The following is a 23176-nucleotide window of genomic DNA, read 5'->3' on the forward strand; positions in this document are numbered from 1 at the left end:
TTAATTTGACACATATCACCTACCTCAATATTGTTGCAGATTAAGTACATTCGAAAGTGATGACAGCAATAATGAAAGGCTGATGAAATTCATGTTCTGATGAAATTCTGCAGAGGACAAATAGCAGCCACATGTTTTGCCTGTTATCATACCACTCCAATGGGCAAATTTATCAAGCTGAGAGCATTCCAGCAGGTTTGAAAAACCAATCAGATTCTAGCTATCATTTATTTAGTACATTCTACAAAATGATAGCTAGAATCTGATTGGTTGCTATAGGCAACATCTCCACTTTTCAAACCCGCCGGAAAAATCTCATCTTGATACATTTACTCGCAAGACTCGTATAACGAGTTTGTCGGGTCTAGAACCTCACCCCTGGAAATTTCAATCTGCTCGCACGCCTCAACTGCTTTAGATTCGAGACATGACAACCAACAGCTATAGATAACTAACATGAAAGTTAATGTAGGTTAACGAGGGGTGAGAGGGTTGTATTAGAATAAACATTGACTAGGCTATGGAGAATGATACTAAAAAATAAAGTGAAAAATTGATATGACAGTTTGAGATAAGCTACTGTGCAAGGTAAACAAATATCATTTCACGTATAGCTAAAAGACTTTTCATGAACATGTTCTCACACAAGTGGGAGTTTCTGGACTTCTGCATTTTATTTACAGCTCCCTGTATTAATGGGACAGGATCTACTTACATGTACTAGAGTTATGCCCCAGTTATTAGAGATATGACCCTTCATTTATTAACCAAAATAAAGAATCAAATTTTCTTCCATTAATCATTAATTTAGGAGCAAACATTCACCTGCATTGAAATGTGGATCATTTTCGAACACAACCACAGCTTCTTCTACAGCAGTCACTGCATTGCCTCCTTGTTTCAGGATATCATAACCTCGTAAAGCAGCTCTTTTAACTCCAGAGAGATAGCCGCTTTCTTTTTCCTTCCGAATCACTCCAGCACCACCATGGACAACAATAACTGGTTTCATCATTACTAGAGGCACAATGTAGAATATATATTTAGAATCACTGTACAGTTTAAGTTACTATCACCTTAACACTTATGTAGGACAGGAAAGTGTAGTCATAGGCAAAATGGCTGATTTAATAATAATTCACCAGTGGTGCAGGGTATGTCATCTTATTAATCCTTGGATGGGTCATGCCAACACTTGAATACTTTGCTTTCACAGCATTCATAAGTGCTGATTCCCTGCCATTACAGTGAAGGAAAAACACCTCCTAATGCAATGACTTGTATCATCCTCTTCTGAGCTGATTGGCTCTCACGAGCTAGAGGAGGAGCGTTTCCCCTGTACGGTGTTAACATGGCACAGACTATTTTACATTGCCGGCTTATTTGTGAACTAACAACAACGAGCGGATTCCATAGGGATCAATGCTCCCTTAGGCAAAAACTGAAAAAAACTTAGGCAAATGTCTATTGATTGAAATCTGTGTAACTAATCTATTAATGCGCAACATATTAAGCGCTTCATATACAATTATCAACATTAATAACATACGAAGTATCTTGTGTACCAGCACCGATAAATCTGCTGGGCTGTCTTGTTCTCATGCAGTGGCGGATCCAGGGGGGCCCCCCCTAGCAGGGACTTGCTGCCAACGGCTGCACAGTATGTGCAGGTCCGTTTGGCAGTGACAGTGTGCTGACCGGCTGCTAAGATTGTGTTTTAAACACAATCATACAATCATAGCAGCCAGGCAGCACACTGTCACTGCCGAGCGGCCCTGCACATACTGTGCAGCCGCCGGCAGCCTTTGATGGCAAAAAGGGGGCGGGGGCGGGGCCTAACCCCCCCCCCCCCTAAATCGCCCGGGGTATAGCAATTTTCTAGATCTGCCCCATTTCTCATGCCACTTCCTTCACAACAGCTGCTTTTCCTCCTCTAGGAAGATTTATTAAAAAAAACAACAAAAAACAAGAGAGGATGTGCCATTATAGTTATTTTAAATATCAAAATCAGATTAGAAGAGGAAAAATGATTTGAAAGAAAAAAAGAGATTGTAGAGGTGAGCGTCTGATTCAGGGGAAGACCAGTAACAATAGTATTGCAATAGTCAATGCGGGACATGTTTGCAGTGTCTTGAGTGAGATAAGTGCGTATTCTGGAAATATTTTTTTGATGGATGTAGCAGGATTTATATATATTTTGAATGTGGGGAACAAAGGATAGTTTTGAATGAAGTATCACAACTTGGCAGCAAGTTTGTGGGGTAGGATTTATTGTCATGTCAACAGAAATAGAAATGTCAGGTAGGTAACTTTTGTTGACTGGGAATACCACCAGCACTATTTTTGAAAGACTGACCTTGAGTTGGCGAGAGGACATCCAAGATGAAAGGGCAGAAATAGTCTTAGTAAGGAGGACCAACACAGATGGCGAGAGATCTGTAGAGGATAGAAAAGAAAATATAGAAAATTTGGGTATCATCCTACTTTTGTATGTGTGAAGCTATGTAATACATTGCTCTGAGTGTACCTAGAGAATGCATTGTAGAGGCAAAAAAGGGGTCCCATATAAAATACAAGATTAAACACGAAGACCATCTGCTCTAATCTGGTGCAAAATGCAAGTCATGTTATGAAATAGAAATGGAACACTGTTAAAAGCGTGCTCTCTCCATTCCCCCCCCCCCCCCCCACTTAAAAAAACTCTCTGCAAAAAAAAAGTCTCGCTTCTGAATTGCTCCATATAATTAGGTGCACCAATGTGCCTACTCTGTACTTAGCAATGTACTCTGACTGAGCAAATGCAGTCATCTAGCTTTTCAGACATATGCTCCACCATGAAAATGTAGGCAGTCTTGTGCAAATTGAGGGTCAAAAGAGGCTTTGCACTAAGGAACCACCACTCTGTTTCATAAATGCCCTTGTATATATGCACTGAGCTATTCTACTTACCTGTATTAAAACATGCATTGCCTTCAGATCATAAGGTAAAACTGCATTCTTAGTAAGCACTATACCAGAGCCCAGAAAGATTATAAAAGTTTACAATTCTGTCATTCAATCCAAATGTTTTATTTCATGTAAAGAAGAAGTGCACATTGATGTTATACTGAGAAACACAAATAGCACAAACATAGGAAGAGAGAGCAAAAACCTAAAGTGGTATGTGAGGAAGTGCAGGGAACCGCCAAAAACTCATCATTATATAATCTTCTATTGAAAACTATTTCATTTTTTAAGCAAACTTTCTTTATTAAAAAAGTTACAAACAAGTAAAAAGGTAGTAGATTGCAGCCCTTGAAGGGGACCCCCTTCTCCTGCCTCTGTTCATCTGCGGGGGAGAGGCTGTAGATTCCTGCGTAACCTGAGGGGTTGAGCTTCACTAAGAAATCTCCTCTGGCTTACCTGTGTTCATCGACATCTCGCTGACGTGAGTGCTTCTTGTGATAACCCAGACTGAATACAAATGGTATATATATTTGTGTGTATATATAAATAAATGGTGATGATAATGATGATGATGATGATGATGATGATGATGATGATGAACACACTTGTACCCATACATGCCAACTCCCGGGAGAGGGGGCACGACTGGAGGGTGGGAGGGGGCAGGGCGGGGCCAATCGCTTCATTTTGGTCCCGCCCCCTGCAAAACCGTAATTCACGTTGTGGGGGGAGGGGCCAAAATGAGGCGATTGGCCTCGCCTCGCCCCCTCCCTCCAAAATGGCGTGAATCACAGAGAATCGCGTCAAATTACGCGATTCTCGGTGAAATCCAGGATGCGGGAGAAATGCCAGCTCGCCCGGGAGACTGACCCGAGAGTTGGCAAGTATGCTTGTACCTATCTGATAGCCGACTGAATTTCTAACTGTGGCTCTGCTGCCATCTAGTGGCCGATTTGTGATATGACACCTTCTGATCACTGCTACAGCCATATAATCCATATATTTGACAGCATCCTCTCTACTGCTTTTATTCCGGATTTCTATGGAGCGAAGCGCAGTTCTGATCTGACGTGACCCGCAATATGGACTAAACTGTGATGTCCTGCATGGCCCGCGGGCCAGGGTCCTAAGCTGAAGTCCAAAAAGCGATAGGCTCTCTTAAAGCTGAGATGCATGACATCGGGGATAGGATGGATCACCTAGAAACCAAAATGGACAAAGTCGTCACCTCCCATCGAGACACAGCGGCAGATGTTCACCGCCTCCAACAGGATATGGCTCGCCTGCAGGAACAGCAAGAAGACGAGGAAAACAGGGCTTGGCGCAATAATTTGTGCATCAGAGGCATCCCTGAGAAAGTAGACCAACCTCTCCTTGGCCAAAATACCTGAAAAGACTCTTTGCGCATATAACTCCTGCTACCCCAGAAGACCATCTTCTCCTGGACAGAGCACATAGAGCTCTACGCCCTCAGGAACTTTCTCAGCCTCGGGATGTCATCCTTAGATGTCATTATTACACTACTAAGGAGGTGATCTTGCGGGAATCTCGGAAATCTGACGCAATCTCATTCGATAATGCTTCCCTGCAAATCTATCAGGACATTGTCCTGATCACCCTCCTCAAGAGGCGTGCATTAAAACCAGTGACAGCGATCCTCAGAGATAACACCCAATACCGATGGGCATTTCCGTTTCGTATCCTCCTCTGGCACAATAACAAGCTCCACTCGGTCCGGACAATGGCGGACGCTGTCCATCTTCTTGAGACATTAGGACTTCCTGCGCTATCCTCCCTCACTAACCCTGCGACACAAGGCTCAGATCCTGACTCCCTGGTCTCACCCTCCCCACCAAGGAAGCTCCCAACTACTGAGTGGACGATAGTGACAAGAACCGCCAAGCCTCCGGCCTCTGTTCCACCGCCTTGATACGTCCTTATTGTGTTTTTCTCACTAGAAGTCATCTTGTTCACTGTCCCTTCTCTCTACACGACGGACCATGGGTTTTCAGTCCTTCTCATGTAGATTTGAAGGAGTGCTGTACCCTAAAAACAGATTGTTGGTTTTATTTTGTTTCTCACCGATTCTCTGTATTTTTGCTGTTATTTGTTGTTGTTTTTTTTTACTGTTCTAGAATTTGAAGTTCTGCCCTATTCTTTGCTGTTTTACTGGATTTCCAGACCAAAATAACAGTTATTTCTTACCCCTCACAACATTCCCCCTCCACATACCTCTTTTTTTTTAGCTTCTCTGACCCTGGCGTGGGGATAGTGTGGCCGTCCACCTCTTCCAGTTGGGACCACAGGACTTTTATCTGTATCCCTGACCACATCCCCGTAATAGGGTAACTGCCCTTGCCCGGCCTTTCCCTGGCACACACATCCCCCTATTTTTCCTGGCTGGCATCATGGTCCAGATGTGCTCACACACACTGGTCCAGTCCACTTCCCTACCACCCCTTTTTTTCCTTGTCCCTCCCTTTCCTTTTTTCCTACCCTCAGGCATTTTTTTTTTATTTGTACTTACTACTGCAATGTATCTGGTTTGTTCTTTCCTAGCTCGTCTGACTCTCGCTGGGGACGTGAGGTGGCCCATTCTTTTCCTAAGTGATGACTTTTAGGATTTTCTCCCTGAACGTCAAAAGGTTTGAACAGCCCACAAAAACGCACAACACTCTACCTCACACTTAAACAACACAAGGCAGAAGTTTTTCTTCAGGAAACACACTTTATTCGTCACTCCCACCCAGAATTGAGGTCCAGACTATATTCCTTTACTTTCCATGCTTGCGATCCTAGACAGAAAAAACGGCATAGCAACTCTTTTTGCTTCTCATGTAACATTTGAGATGTTGACGTCCCACTCCAATCCGGACGACCGCTTTCTGACCCTAGTGGGAAAACTCAACAATACCTTGTGTACTTTAGTTAATTTGTACGCCCCGAACCAAAACAAATGCTAATTTTTTTGCTTCCTTAGACTCCCTGCTCTCCCAGGTCCGCCAGGGAGAAGTAATTATGGTTGGGGACTTTAATGCTGTAATAGATAACACTGTTGATAGATCTTCTATCGTGACTGCCCCTGCCGGCAGCTCGGAGTCCCGTAAATCCAAAGCCTTGGCATCCCTCCTCTCTCACCATCTTCTCTTTGACTCCTGGAGAATTAGAGAACCCTCCTCCCGAGACTATACGTTCTATTCTTCGGTTCACGGATCTTATTTGCGAATAGATATGATCCTCTTTAGCCACAATCTGTCCCTAAAACGTCGGCCAGCTCGCATACACCCAATGGTCTGGTCTGACCACTCCCTCATATCTGCTGACCTCGCTGATATAGTCTTCTGCCCCCGCCCCGCTACGTGGCACCTCAACAACACCATCCTGCATGACCCACAACTCACCCTTGATTTGCGGACACTTCCAGACATGCTCCCCGCGACCCTCTGGGAAGCCCATAAGGCGGTAATACAGGGTCATTTGATTAGCATGGCTTCACGCCATAGGAAATTAACAATTTTTAAGAGCACGTCATTAGCTATCCAACTTCAGACCCTGGAGCGACAACATAAACTCTCCCCAGATGAAGCTACTTTGAACAAACTTCTAACTTCTAAAAGTACACTCTGATTTGAATATCCTCCTCTCAGAATCCACAGCTGCGGCCCTGAAACAGATGAAGCAAACGTTTTACAAGAAGAGAGACAAAGCAGACAGGATCTTGGCCACCCGTTTCAGGGCTTAAACTTCCCAAAATAATGTTATGACCCTGAAATCAGCTTCAGGCTCCCCCATACACAGCCCTGATCAAATAGGACCAGAGTTTCAGAAGTTTTATTTTGCCATATATAATTTAGATAGCTCGAACCCTGGAAGTACCTCTCCAGCTGAAACCATAAAGACTTTTCTAAAACAAGTGAACCTCCCCACTCTCTCCTACTATTCGGCCCAACAATGAAATGAAGAAATCTTGTCAGAGGAAATACTGGCCGTTATTAAAGCACAAAAGGCATATAAGGCCCCGGGCCCAGATGGCTTCACCGCAGCCTATTCTAAAAAATTCTCACAGAGCCCAGTCCCCCAGCCCTGCACGCTGTTCAATGCTATCTTGCAAGGAGCTGCATTCCCTAAATCGATGTTGGAAGCACGTACATCATATTATACATAAATTATACATAAATATAATTATATATTATACATTATACATAAAGAGGGGAAGGACTCTAGTGACTGTGCAATCTACCGCCCTATCTCCCTCCTTAATGTAGATGTTAAGATCTATGCAAAATTATTAGTCACCTGTTTGAATAGTCCTTCCGGGTCTGATCCATTATGATCAGGTGGGATTTATCCCAGGTCGCCAAGCCAGAGATAATACCCGTCGCGCAATAGATATAATTCAAACAATTAACCAGAGGCGAATCCCAGCCTTGTTGCTCTCTTTGGATGCCGAGAAGGCATTTGATCGGATTTCGTGGGACTTCATTTTTCATGCTGTGAAAACGTATGGCTTCTCGGCTGAATTCCTGACGGGACTATCTGCTCTTTATAACTCTCCCACAATTAGGGTATTGGGTAATGGCTCACTTTCTGATCCTATCTCCCTTTCCAATGGGACGAGACAAGGATGCCCCCTATCTCCTTTAATTTTTGCATTGGTTATAAAGCCCTTGGCAGCAATGATTAGGCAATCAGCTTTGATAACGGGTGTGGAGGTGGAACCCCAGGAATTCAAAGTCTCCCTTTTTGCAGACGATATACTTCTTTCTCTCACAAACCCCCGAGACTCTTTATCCGCCCTATACAGGCTCATTGATGAGTATGGTCTTCTCTCAGGCTATAAAATTAATTTTGCTAAATCTAAGGCCATGCTCCTGCACGCTCCCCCTCCCCTCCGTGCCACCCTACAGGCTAAGTTTGCTTTACGCTGGCAGGCAAACAAGATCAAGTATCTTGGGGTTTATATCACCTCTTCCTATGACCGATTATATCAAGAGAATTTTCCTCCCCTTTTATTTTAAATCAAAAAAGACCTAGAAGTATGGAGGAGCTATATTATATCGTGGCTGGGGAGGATCATTGCTGATAATATGAACCCAATTCCTAAACTTCTCTACCTCTTCCAGACTCTACCGGTGAAGGTCCCGGATCTTGTGTTTCGGGACTTATATTTTCTTTCTTCAAATTTGTCTGGCATGGCAAGCCCCCTAGAATCTCAGTAGCAGTACTTAAACAGCCTAGGGTTCGGGGAGAAAGAGGCTTTCCAGATGTTAAACACTATTACTTGGCAGCCCATCTGACCCAGGGTGTTTTTACTTATGTCCCATACCAGACTTGAAATCCCACTTTATGGGAGTCCCTTCCTTGTCATCCCTATGGGGCCTCTACAGACTGGGCAGGCCACAGGGGGTCTCTTTACTCCAATTGCTCAAATTCTGTTTGTCCTCATGGGACTCGTGCCAGCTCAAGCACAAATTATCCTCCCTTAGTTCCCCTCTAACTCCCCTCTAATGCAACCCGCATTTCGCCCCAGGTGGCCAGTCACAGCAATTTAAACTCTGGAAATGTGCAGAGATGTGTGGTCTCGGACCTGGTTGTTAATGGAACTTGGGCCTCTATCTCGGATCTTCATTATAAGTTTGAATTGTTTTGCCTGCTTTTCTTTCAGTACTTCCAAGTCTGGCATTTCGCTATGTCCTTGCCCGCCTCTGACACTCTTAGGCCCCTCACTCCCTTTGAGTACATGTGTTTGCATTTCCCACTCATCAAAGGGATGGGGTCGAGGATTTATAATTGGCTAATAGATATAACCTTTGAAGCTCCATGGTTCCACAAACGGGAATGGGAGATCTGGGACCCCCTCTGCATGAGTCTTGTTGGGAGGAGGTCAGAGAGGGGATTGCCTAGAGCTCAATATCCACACTTATTAAAGAAACTGCATACACACTGTACTATGGTGGTATTATACCCCTGATAGGTTGTCTATAATGTTTCCCACTGCTAGTCCGAGCTGGTGGGAATGTGACCAGAGAGGCAAGATGCTACATATATGGTGGACCTGTCCCCGTATAATCCCTTATTGGAACATGGTCCTTGCACTTATTAACTCCATATCTGAACAACAGATCTCTAAGGATCCCTGGTTGTACCCTCTCTCTCGCCCATTCCCTGATGAGAGCGCCCCTTCCAACAAGCTGATCTCCCACATACTGGCTGCTGCCAAATCTCTAATAGCTAAACACTTGAAAGATCCTAACCCTCCCTCTATGCAGGCCTTATGGAACTACATCTGGCATATTGCAAGCATGGAGAGTATAACAAGCTACATTCACCATAAATCTAACAACTTGGACAAGGTTTAGGCCTTGTGGTATTTTCATGAAAGCCGTAGCTGTTTACTCCCTTTGGTTCTCTCACCATCTAATGTTACTTAGACTCTGGGCCATCTCCGGATCCTCCATGTTGGTCGTCGTGCGCCATGGGTAAGAGATCCAAATATCTTATCGCCTACATTTTTATTTTTTATTCATTTCATAGGTCGTTAATCTCTAGATATGTTGCTTATAATCTCCTTTGTAGATCGGTATGGCGATATACATGCCAGAACTTCCCAACCACTCCCCCCCCCCGTTCCCTCCTTAACCCACCCCGTTCCCTGTTTCTTTCATATCCATCCCTTCTACTATAAAAATGTAAAATAGGAGTAGACATCTTGTTGTCTTAAACCAGTCTGTTTTTATTTGTTGTTTGCTATTTCCCATGAGGTTTCCTCTTGTAACAAATAAAGAGTTAAAAAAAAACAAGCAAAAAGGTTGCAAGTAAAACAACAGTTGATGCAATGTTTACATTTTTTTCAAATATACCACATGGCCAAAAGTATGGACACCAGAACATCACATCCATATGTGCTTGTTAAACATCTAATTCCAAAACCATGGGCATTAACATGGAGTTGGTTCCCCTTTGCTTGAACACAGCCTTCACTCTTCTGGGAAGGCTTTCCACTAGATTTTGAAACATGGCTGCGAAGATTCGCCTCCATTACACCACAACAGTATTAGGGAGGTTGGGCACGGATATTGAGCAATAAGGCCTGGACCGCAGTCATTATTCCAATTCATAACAAAAGGTGTTCTATGAGGTTGAGGGCTTGACGAAGTCGTATAATTGGATGAACGAAAGTATATTAGTTAATATTGTTTTACCGTGCGATTGCGATCAGTATGCCACGTAACACGTGGCATGGTGTGATCACACAGTGAAATACGCACGCACACACTCGCACTCTCACATTTAGTTATTTATATATTTCATATTTATATTGGTTCCTTTCCACAGCGATTTATGAGCAGATGGTATTTAGGTTATATATATATATATATATATTTATTTTATATGATTATATGTATACTTTAGTAATATTTGAGGTCCAGGTTGCAGGAACTATGTCATGTTTAGTATCATTTTAATCCCCTATTCATCAGCAGTTGTTTGGTTCATTCCCCAAAGAGATCGCACAATGCATACTCTAGTTAGCGATGTTAGGGAATAAATGTTTAAAGGGATACAGACTGTAAAATGCTAATAGACTAGTTGAAACTGGATTCTTGGCGGGAAAGTCGGAGCACATCCACTGGAGAGATGACCCCTACCTTTGGATATTTTGGTTTGAACTGGTCTATGACCTGCAGCACACTGGACCTTCCTGAAACCTGGACCAATAGAAGCAAGCCACATCTTTTCTATTGTTTTCTCTGTAACACTGAGTGTATATAATATAGCTTTGCTGGCACTGGCTTCAGTCATTCTCTGACCACAGTATTCTGGAGTGAAGTACTGTAGCTGGTACCAGTGGAGCGCAGCGAGCGCGGTATGTATATAACTTTGCTATTGGCTGTACTGTATTTTATTTATGTTTTAAACTTGAATCTAGGGACAAGAAAGAAAACTGTTTCTTTTTATTGTCATTTTAAAAGGTATTGCATTGCATAACATATATGTACTTCCTGCATTGAGTATGTGTACTTCCGGTGATGTTGCCACGTGTTTAAACAGTCGTTTGTATAGTTTGGTATATGTATAGTATAATGACTTGTTAAAGCCTCTGAAACGATATTACTATTGTTGAGAAGTTTTCTGCGCAGAAAAGGTGTATGTTATGTGATGTTGTGACGTAAATACACTGTTTTATTGTTGAATGGTCTCAGTTGCTGTCTGACGAGGCAGGTTGCCCAACTGAAGGACGGTATACGGGGCAGGTATTCCAAGAGCAAAAACAAGGGAGATTTTCGCACGCACGCCCAATAGTAATCGCAGTGTTTACTGATAACTAATATCTTTAAGCGGTGCGATCGAACCGCATGGTAAGGCCGTGATTGTGACTTGGGAGAGCAGCGGGGAGGACTTATATTGGCAAGGCTTGTTGATAAATTCAATTGAGTGCTACCAGTGATAATAAACTCAACAGATGTGTGAAAGAGACAGGGTATTGCGGTATTCCTGTGGTTCACGGTGATATTTCTGTGTTAGGAAGTCCCCGTTTAGTACGAGAGGAAGCGAGTGGACGCGGCTTGAGCAAATACGTCCACACCCGTTAAAGATCTCTAGTGGTAGATTGTGGGTGGCAGAGTGTTGAAAGTAGTGGCTGGATAGATAGGATATTGCGGTATTCCTGGGGCTTGATATTGTTCGACATGGGTTCTAAGCATACGTTAGAGATGGTCGATGTACTGCCTATGGAAGGGACTATTGGTTCAGCAAGATTTCTTATGTGTAAGAAATATGGTGCATACGCAACGGCGTATTGCGACACATGGGTCAAGATGACCAAGGATTGTGTTAGACCTTTCCCAACAATAGGTAATTTCGATTCAGAGGTGGTGAATAATGTTAGTGATAAAGTACGGTTGATTGAATTAACAAAATCAAGAATTGAATCTAGGGACTGTTTAAAACTGTGGAAACAGGAAGGTAACAACACGTGGCAGGGTACATGCGTACCGGAAGTATGCGTACCGGAAATAAGCTTTCCGGAAGTGTGCTTTGCAAAGCGTGGATAACTGAGCGCAAGCGCGCCTCCGACAAATGCGGTCAGGGCGGTAAGTACAGCCGATTCCAAAAATGTAAAAACTGTAACCAGTAACTTGTAAGTCATGTTAAGAGTAATTTTCAGAACAAGGAAATGTACTCACCGTCAGTTCAGCCATTGCCCATGCTGGTAATGTGAAAGCGGCACCACACGGACAGGGAAAAAAAACGGTCCCACCAGCAGGGGCAGTGGCTGAAAGTGGCGAGAATAATGTAAAGGTTAACAAAGGGGGAGACATCCATTATACTGCAACAGGAATTCCAGCAACTAGTTCAGAATATAGTGATTTGGTAGGCTTACATCCTGTTCGCACAACAGCAGTTCCCAATGGGAAGGCGGACAAAGATAGTGAAGTTCCTTTAAAACATGTAGCAAAGCATGATCCATGGACTAGGTCTGAAATGTTTTCAATCATGTCTGATTTCCCTGATCCTAGAAAAGATTTGGCCAAGTGTCAGAAGTTTATTAGATATTATGGTAATGTGTACGAGCCAACTAATAACGATTGGCGAGTATTGTTGAAGGCATGTCTTCATCTCAATACTGATATACAAAAGTTTATTAAGGATTGTATGTTGGAGGAGGATAGATCCTCAATAGAGGGCGATAACCATGAAATTATTAACCGCATAATTTCTCAGTTGGCCTTATACTTTCCTGTGGTAGTGGACTGGAGTAAAAATTTCACTATCAAACAACAGGATAGTGAAAATGCAGTAGACTATTTTTCCAGGGCTCTGATAGCGATGGCCAAATACACTGGGGTATCAGACATAAAATATAATGTACACTACAGAGAGGTTGCTGTTTCAGTCTTAATGGATGGCCTCAGGGAAAATTTGAAAAGCAGGGTGCAAACTTCATTACCACACTGGAAAGGAATCACTGTAAATGTTCTCAGGGAGTCAGCTATAGGACACGATAGGAAAATAAATAAATAAAAAAGAGACACTAAGTGATAGGGTAATGATGGCGAGTATCCAAGCACTAGAGGGACGGCACACACGACCACAGTATAACAACACTTGGTTTAAGGAACAGAAACAACATGAGTTGAGGAAGTGTTTTAGATGCAATAAAACAGGACACCAAGCAAGGGACTGTAAAATGACAAGAGTGGAAGCAAAGAGACTTGGGCCACCTAAGAGGGGATCACATAGACACCCACAAAGAAGGCATACACAAGTCTCAGAGGTTTCACAACCGTTGCCTGCACACCTCATAGCAACAAATACTTTGAGGGAGAACTATAGCCAACTCAAGAAGTCAGGTCATACCTGTAGTCCTACAACCAGGCAGGGTAAATGTTAAACTATGGTAAGTATCAGTGTGCAGGTTTAGAAAGAAACTGATTTAAGAGTATATTTTGTTGTTAGTGCTTGTTTGTTTTATGCTGCCTTGTGTTTGTTTTCCTGATTGCTGGCCGATGGTAAGGAATGAAAATATTTGTTTCCTTCGTTGTTTAAAAATAACTATCTTGTCTTTTCTTTCTCACAGCTAAGGGTAAACAAAAGAAATATAGACTTAGTGATTATAGGGTGGGATGGAGAAGTGAAAAAAAAAATTCTCTTGAAAGACTAATTAACAATGGATAATTGGAACACTTTGTTTTAGGCTGCAGTGGCTCATGATAATTTGTTTGGCTGAGAGTTATTATTCAAAAATGTATATACCGTATTATTCGCTCCATAAGACGCACTTTTTCCCCCAAAAAAAGTGGGGGAAAAAGTGTGTGCGTCTTATGGAGCAAAGGAGAGCAGGCAAACTTACAGTTTGGTGTAACAGGTGTAGCGGGTCCAGCGGGTGTAGCAGGTGTAGCGGGTCCAGCGGCTGTAGCGGGTCCAGCGGAAGTAGCAGGTCCAGCGGGAGTAGCAGGTGTAGCGGGTCCAGCGGGTGTAGCAGGTGTAGCGGGTCCAGCGTGTGGAGCGGGTCCAGCGTGTGGAGCGGGTCTAGCGGGTCCAGTGTGTGGAGCGGGTCCAGCGTGTGTAGCGGGCTGATGCAGATGTCCGGAGAGAAAGTGCCAGTGGTTGTTCTGAGGATCCTCCTGATCCATCTGTCCCCCCGCCCATCAGTGGGAGCCCAGCTATCACATGGGACATGCACCACATGACAGGTGCCGTCCCATGTGAGAAGTGCTGAAGACATCGCGCGGAAGGAATAAGGTAAGTTATAGGAGGCTGGGAGTCCTGGAGGCTACAGTGTGGTTGCTAAAGGCGGCAAATGAGCAAAAGAAACCAGCAGACACAAGTGTTGACACTGACAAGAACAGGTAGGAGAAAGCAGGACAGTCTGCCAACTGTCCTGAATCTGGTGGAACAGTCCTGAATTTAGGTGACTGTTTAGCTCAGGACAGTTGGGAGGTATGTCCCGCTTCACTGTGTACTGCTTGTGAAGGCAGAACTGTGTGCACCTAACAGTAATGCAGAAGCACCTTGGCGTGGCGGATGGCTTAAACATACATTTGCAAATGTGTGCAACAAACACTTTTGCATTTTTATCTACAGTAGAAATGGCAGATCTGTTGCTGGCTATAGCAGTGTGCTGGGGGAAAAAATGTTGTGTGTATGTTACTTGCAGGATAACCCCACCCTTTCAAGCACCTGTTATGGCCTATAAATTGATTTGAGCAGCTTCCACTTTTGTATGCACACAGTATTGCCTGTGTATTTGTCTAAAATGATAATTTTAATATGGCTGATTGTTGTTGTCATTGATTTACCGTAAGACAATGCTCAGTGCAGGTTAGTGCAGGTTATTGGTCAGCGATAATGCGCAGGCCAGCGGAAAGTGACAACGCAAATGGTTAGTGCTCAATGGTAAACATTGTAGAAATGATGCTGACAGTTCCTTCATGTCTTGCAGAAAAATACTACAGTACTTCATTCTACCAGTGCAAGGATGATAAAGCAGAAAAGGCTAGCATATAAAATTCCTTTTAAACTAGAGGTAGTAAAATATGCTAAGGAGCATGGAAACAGAGCAGCGGAGAGACATTTTGGGCCTCCTCCAACTGAAAAAATGATTAGAGAGTGGAGGAAACAGGAAGATCAGCTGCAAAAAGTAGATAAAAGTAAGCACACTTTCCGTGGGCATGCTGCAAAGTGGCCACAGTTGGAGGTGGACCTGAAAGAATGGATCATACGTCACCGGAATAATGGCTTCTGCGTCTCGACAAAAATTATCATATTTGAAGCGAAACGCATTTCTATAGAGAAAGGCATTCAGGATTTTACAGGATCACCATCATGGTGCTACAGATTTATGAAGCGATATGGTCTTGCTATGCGGACCAAAACTAGAATTGCGCAAAAAATGCCAAAAGAATATGAATCTAAAATTCTGTCCTTTCATAAATTTGTTATTGATGCTAGAAAGAAAAATGGCTTTGAAATTGGCCAGATTGGGAATATGGATGAAGTCCCACTAACCTTTGATGTGCCATCTAATAGGACTGTAGATCTGAGGGGTGCCAAAACCATCACTGTGAAAACTTCAGGGCATGAGAAGACCCATTACACATGTGTGTTGTCCTGCTGTGCCGATAGAACCAAATTGCCAGCCATGTTGATTTTCAAAAGGAAAACATTTCCAAAAGAAGTGATTCCGCGAGGAGTTGTTGTACATGTACATGAGAAAGGATGAATGGATGAAAAGAGAATGAGAATATGGGTTGAAAAGGTGTGGTCCAAACGTCCTGGAGGACTTCTGAAAAAACCTGCCTTATTAGTGCTTGACCAGTTTAGAGCACATATTAGCGAACCAACGAAAAAGTGCTTCAAAGAAGTGAAGACTCATCTAGCTGTAATTCCCGGAGGTCTTACCAGCCAGTTGCAACCTCTTGATGTTTCCATCAACAAGCCATTTAAGGTCTTAATGAGAGAAGAGTGGAACAAATGGATGGCTGCTGGTAATCATGATCTGACATCTACTGGACGAATGAAGAGGCCCACCATCACTCAAGTTTGTGAATGGGTGAAAACATCATGGGACTCAGTGAAGGAGGAGATCATTGTACAGTCATTCAAAAAATGTGGCATTAGCAATGCCTTAGATGGAAGCGAAGACGGTATCTTATATGAAGACAGCGAAGAAAGTGATGTCAGTGATTGTGAGCAAATGAGCTTCCTAAATTCTGACTCTAGCGATGATGAGTTCTTGGGGTTTCCATAAAACTATAGTACTTAAACCTTTAAATCTCTCCATTTGTTAATGACAGTGATAATGGTTCTTAATGCCACTGTTGACTGCTGTTCACTTTACATGGTTCAAATGTTATTCTGTTACAGTTTATTAAATATTTTATTACACTATTTGGTTCAGAATACTTTTTTTCCTGTTTTCCTCCTCTAAAAACTAGGTGCGTCTTATAGTCAGGTGCGTCTTATGGAGCGAAAAATACGGTACATACTTTGCTCTAAATGTCGTTTTATGTATTTCAGATAGAAACACACATGAGATACTAAGTATGAGTCACCAAGAGTTAACTTTTCACTTCTCTATTATAAGCTAGGAAGTTTGTCACAAAGGTATATAGTTATGGTGATACAGAGTTCCATATGAGCTAATGATGGACGACATTGGATTGCACGGTTGACGTAAGACCCCCTAGTTAAGTATGGGGAGGGGGTCATAGTTTAGCGAATAGCTAAGGGGATTAGTGGAATAAATACAGCCATTTTCCCATAGTGTCCAAACCAACTGTCATGTTTACTGTAAAATCTCCCTTTCTGCCTTTTTGTTTGTTTTCAAATCCGTGTATTCAAAACCTTGTAGGTCTTATTATTCGTTGCTCTCCTATTCTTCAGTCTTTTCATCCCTGTTACTATATCTCTTCTCTTGTATAGAGATACAAAAAGACGTAGACACCATCTCATTCATGGAGCTAAATGTTTGTGACATCAGACGGACTCAGGGATACACACACTAGATTGACACAAGTCACAGAAGCAGCTAGGGGTTTGTTTTATGTGTATAGAAACTGCTGATTTTAAGCAGAAAGGTTTTGCTGTGGGAATATGATTCATGTTTTATAGATTGCATATCTGCCTTTTTTGTCTCCTGTGCAAAGTGTGTCTTTATATATATGCACAACAGGTAGAGACAGGAGATTGCTGGAGGTTAGACATACATATATGCATCTCTGTGTAGAACATTGGAGTAGGATTTTTGCCACAAGACATGACATAATGTGAAACCCTAGAAAATGTAAAATGTTCATGTTTTATAGTTTTTTTTCACTGTTAGACAGACATGCACTGGATACTGTTATATTTGAAGAAGGTGTTATAAAGATAGACCCCTTTGCCCTTCTCCCTTACCCAAGTAGCTGAACGTGTGGGATTGAAGATGGCATGTGAGTTGGCAGAGGGGAAAATCGATTGGTATACATTGGTCTTCAGCATTTTTACTAGTCTAGAGGGCGAAGTTTAGGTGACTAAAAAACTGTTATAACAATGCCAGCACATCAGTATTACATTACATAGAGGATTTGATATAGTGACACAGTTACCAACTAAAGTAGCTGCTAGTAAAGTCCACACTTACACACACGACTGTACATGGCTGTCCCACCAGGGCGAACATAGCTGTCAAATAGACAGCAGGGTTTTATGTGACAGCTGACAAATCTGTTTCATTTTGTTTTTCGTTGTATTGTTTTAAACTGTGTACACACACACATATTAGTTAATGTATGATTATTTGTGTTACCTGAAGAATTTCTCCAGGTGAAACAAATCCACGTCATCCAATTACCACCTTGCAGGATCCTCAAGTATACACGGGTGTACCGACGAAATATATCTGGGTAAAGGTGTATTGAAATTTTTCTAATATATTACTGTGTCATACTCAAAGCTTTTGTTATTTAATGTGATAGCCCTAGAGTTATAAAAGGTGATAGGGGTATTCAGGTTATTGATAATAAATGTATAAGCAGTGATAACAAATTACATACTTTTTTTATTAGCCACAAACCAGTGTGAAAATAAAGTAACGGTACTAGCTAAAACTAATTGAATGGAATGAGTGTTGAAAATTGAATGAAGTGGCTGGTAGCTTTGGCCACTAGTCCACCCCACTATCAAGATCACTCCTAAAGCTGCCTCCTAACCTGTTGTCTTTTGAAATGTTTTTGACTTTTCTTGTGATGTGTTTGTAACTGAGAGACTAGTCTAGACCTTGAGAGGAAAGGTAAAAAGTGAGACAGCAACCAAGAACGTTCAAAACACTGTCTCCTGAGGTGTTACACTGTCAGGATGTTGGACCGGGAGAGTAAGTTGTGGAACAGTAATTTCCTAGGTTATTTGACAGACAGGTACCAAGTGTAGGCTACCAGCATCACGACCTCAAGGGTAGCAGAGACACACTGGTATCCATTCCACCCACTGCAGAGGAGCCAACACCCAGAGAAGGTTCCAACTACACTCATGAATCTGTTCTGAGAGGCCCCGAATGCAGTTAGCAACACCTGAGCCAAAGACTAAGACAGTTGTCCAGCATGAAGTGGTAGTTTTTCCTGTTCTGTGTTTCTCTCATCTCATCCTTTTTCAGGACAGTCAATTCTTTTAATGGTAAACAGTTGACAGAGGCTGGTTCAGGTAGTGATATTGAGAAATTGGGGATGAAGGAGAAGTTGGTAGCACAATTGTTCCAGCCAATTACTCTATTCAATTCAGGGGTAAAGGAAAATTTGGAGCTTAGAGAAAGTCCGAGGGGCTATTGTCAGAGTAGTATTACGTCTGTAAGTGTGTTGACGCCATAGTTGAAGAGCGGTACATCCAGCGATGCCAATCCAGTAATATTCGGATTTGAGAAGGCATCCTTGAAAATGATTATCATTCTTTAGTGGGTAGGGTTTTAGACCAAACTAAGTGCTGGATGTGCTCTCACATGCCTCAGAAACTATATTGAGCAGGACTACTTCTCTTTCCACTAAATATTCCTGAGGTACCCAAATTATGGGTGGGAGGTCACTAGGGGAAATGTACGACAGCTAGGTCCCTTAGTCTGGAGTCTCCCAATATTTGGCAAGCCGATCACTGTTTCACGTACAAAGAAACTTCAGTATTGGGAGACTGGGAAAAATTAACAGACAATAGCCCGCCCCACAAGTGTTGATGAAAAGAACGGATGACATTATTAGAGCATATATTAAGGAGATCATATATGACATTGTTGATAGACATAGGAGGAGGTTATTGATGAACATGTACTATTTAAATGTTGTCTGAGCTTAAAGACATGCATTGGACGGATGAACCTGTTAGACATGAACTGTAGTAGAATATTCTATATTGTTGATACATGTACTATCGTATCCTGTACCGTTCCATATAATGCCTTACATGTCTTATTGCACCCTTGAAGGGCATACAAAAGTTTATCTCCAAGCTCCAGAGGTATACGGTCTATAGTAAAAGAAAAAAAAATGTTTCTAGGATTAAGACTCTCTCTCTTATGGTAACCTGTCTGGGATCTACAGACAGCGTAGACTTACATTACAAAGCAATCAAACGTGATACTGAGATCCTGCATATAAAATCTTTAAGGTGATAGTTTATTAATTATACTATCAAAGGGTGGAACTGTCTAAGTCGTATCATTGGATGAACGACAGTATATTAGTTAATATTGTTTTGCCGTGCGATTGCGATCAGTATGCCACGTAACACATGGCATGGCGTGATCACACGGTAAAATACGCACGCACACACTCACATTTAGTTATTTATATATTTCATAGTTATATTGGTTCCTTTCCACAGCAATTTATGAGCAGATAGTATTTAGGTTATAGTTATATATATATTTTATAATTATATGTATACTTTAGTGATATTTGAGGATCAGGTTGCAGGAACTATGTTATGTTTAGTATCATTTTAATCCCCTAATCATTAGCAGTTGTTTGGTTCATTCCCCAAAGAGATCGCACAATGCATACTCTAGTTAGCGATATTAGGGAATAAATGTTTAAAGTTATACAGACTGTAAAATGCTAATAGACTAGTTGAAACTGGATTCTTGGCGGGAAAGTCGGAGCACATCCACTGGAGAGATGACCCCCACCTTTGGATATTTTGGTTTGAACTGGTCTATGACCTGCAGCACACTGGACCTTCCTGAAACCTGGACCAATAGAAGCAAGCCACATCTTTTCTATTGTTTTCTCTGTAACACTGAGTGTATATAATATAGCATTGTTGGCACTGGCTTCAGTCATTCTCTGACCACAGTATTCTGGAGTAAAGTACTGCAGCTGGTACCAGTGGAGCGCAGCGAGCGCGGTATGTATCTATCTTTGGTATTGGCTGTACTGTATTTTATTTATGTTTTAAACTGCTAAATTTTGCATCTGCTAAATAAATCAATTTGTGCTTTGGAAACACAAATCGCTTAGACAAGGCTTATTGGAAAAATGATAAAACTACTTTAATAGGCTCTATGCAGGCCAGTCAAGTTCTTCAATACCAAACTCAGGAAACCATTTTTTTAAGATTTCCCTTCACTGGAATGAAGAAGTCCACCCAACCATGAAAAACAAGCCCCAGACACTTATTCTTCCTTCACCAAACTTTACAGTTGGGGGTACGCATTCAGATGAAGTATCACCAACCTATACATGGGTCTAGTTGAAAACCAACTTATTCTGAATGGTGAGTTGGAACAGCATACTTGGTCCTCTATGGATGCTACATAGATAATCTATTTTTTAATTTGTAATAGGGACCCACACTCTATCACTAACTTTATTATTTGTTTAAATCAGAATTCCTTTAAATATTACCTTCACAACCACTTTTCACTGCTTTTGTATTAATTTCCTGGACATCACCCTCAAAGTGGTGGATAATATAATATACAGTTCCACATATTGTAAAGAAATACAAGCAACTTCCACATATTGTAAAGAAATACAAGCAACTTCCTGCATTATAAAAGCCATAATTATAAGAGTTTGTTAAAGAATATACCTAATGGCAGTTAAGAAAGATCCAGAGAAATTGGTCTGATAATGACAAAATTCAAAGAACAATCAACAGTTTTTTTAAAAGGTCTTTAAATCAAAGGAATACCCTGAGAAAGTTCTTCATAAAGCACTAGCAGACTCAATTGAAGCAGATAGAACTTTTTGGTCTAGCCTCAACAATGACTAAGAAATTAAGTATAGGAAAATCTATGTCATTAATTTCGGGATACAACAGTTCATCTCATCAAATCAAAAACAGTTAATCAAAATGATCACATTCTTACTCAAATTTAGTTTAATATCTCATCCTTCGATTAGATTTAAGAAAGCAAGAAGCCTACAAAACTATTTGGCCACTAGTTTTTTTTGTAATAAATAAATAAATAAATAAATAAAGAGTTCTAATACAAATAAGAGAAATGTACTTAAAACTTCTTGGTTACCACCACAGATATTACGGTGTTAGTCATTTTACCGATACTGGACATGTCGACAGTTAGTACACCGATCAAAAAAATACCGATCATTATATGGCCGACAATAAATAAATCCCGACTGACCTTAAAAATGACAAGTAACGTAGCCGACAGTGTTGTGGGACCTACCGAAGGCAAGAAATCACAACACGCCATTTACATGTCACTTCAAATGGCGACTGTTCTATTAGCGCTTCTAAAAGGACATGTCGAGTCCCGCTTCTTATCTAAATTAAACTACATGTTAGGGTCAGGATTACGGTAAGGCTACACAAGGCATTGCCGCTTTAAAAGCGCTAATAGGACAGTCGCCATTTGAAGTGACGTGTAAATGGCGTATCGTGATTCCTTCCCTTTCGGAATGTCCCACAACACTGTCGGCTGCATTACTTGTCATTTTTTAGGTCAGTCGAGATTTACTTATTGTAGGACATGTAATGATTGGTATTTTTTGGTCAGTGTATTATCTGTTGGCGTTTCCAGTATCGTGATACCGTATCCAAACCCAGATACTGGGCTGCTATAAAATGTGATGCATAACAATGTATCACCTGCTCTTTTAACAAAAAATATGAAGACACACTTTGAACCTTATATTACTAAACAAAAAAATGCAAATCAATTTATTAATTGTAGTACAAGATTTGTAATTTGCATGCCACAATGCACCTGTGGTCATCAATAAATCAGGTTCACCACACGCAACCAGCAAAATGCACCTTGTATAGCACTGACTAAATGTATTAAATAAAAATATTAATCGTAGTGTTCCATCCAATTGGATATACAATAGGCAGGACTTGAATGGATTATGTAGAGTTTGCACAAAACAATCATATTGGATTCATGCTCTTAGTACTCAGCAGCCTGGGGGCCTTGTAATATGTAATGTAATAACTGAACTAAACTTTGGCCAATAGATTACATTCGACTACACCATTATTGATTTTTTTTTGTTTTTGTTTGGAAAAAGCATATTATAGGGAAAAAAATAAATTATATGTAAAATAAAATCTTAAGACACTACCACTTACCAAGTGTTTTAACAATACTGGTAGTACTTTTATGATCACTTGCTATTTTCTAACATTTCAGATATATCATAATACTGCAATACACAAACATATTTTTAATTTTAGGATTAAATAATTAGATTAAATTTAATTTGAATAAATACATGTCTGACACTTTGTTACTTATTGGTATAAATGTTAACTTAAATATTTACTAGTATACTTAGAACATTATATTTAATTGTCTTTTCAAACTGTTTATATTCTCTTGGAGGTATAGTTCTATAAATATTTGCTTTATTTTGGAAAAGTATAAAGTATATATTGGGGACACTGAAGTATTGAAGGTTTTTCAAAAATTCTTGACCCCAGCCACCCCCTACTTGGCCAGATCAGACAACCCGTGTCGCCAGTCTTCATGTGTCCCAGTCTGCAAGCCGTGCCAGGATGTAGGCGAAACATACTTGGGCAAACCTTACATGACGATATCTGCCTGGTGTTTGAGCCAAGACTACTGTGGTGGTGTGTGACAATGGTTAATCCGAACAAAGAAACATATCGCTTACAATCTGGTTTACTAGTTGTATTAGGTTTCAACTTTACAAGCTTGCAGTCATCCAGTTTGACCCTTTACAAATGCTTTTTACTATGGTATTATCCTCCTATTCCATTTAGCACCAATTAT

At 41.3% G+C, this 23176-nt stretch overlaps 1 protein-coding gene across 1 annotated transcript in view; it reads right to left on the reverse strand.

The window, feature by feature from the left end:
* The window catches only part of ASRGL1 (asparaginase and isoaspartyl peptidase 1), a 64136-nt gene that overhangs the window by 26822 nt on the left and 14138 nt on the right, over positions 1-23176 (reverse strand). Inside the window, exons 2-3 of the mRNA XM_075202601.1 lie at positions 2357-2436; positions 826-1017 (exon numbers count right to left, since the gene is read on the reverse strand). Of these exons, the coding sequence (XP_075058702.1) occupies positions 826-1015 (190 nt within the window). The 5' untranslated portion in view covers positions 1016-1017; positions 2357-2436. The remainder of the gene's footprint in view (positions 1-825; positions 1018-2356; positions 2437-23176) is intronic.

The sequence above is a fragment of the Mixophyes fleayi genome, chromosome 3, assembly GCF_038048845.1.
Source record: "Mixophyes fleayi isolate aMixFle1 chromosome 3, aMixFle1.hap1, whole genome shotgun sequence".
In the NCBI taxonomy this organism is placed as follows: Eukaryota; Metazoa; Chordata; class Amphibia; order Anura; family Limnodynastidae; genus Mixophyes; species Mixophyes fleayi.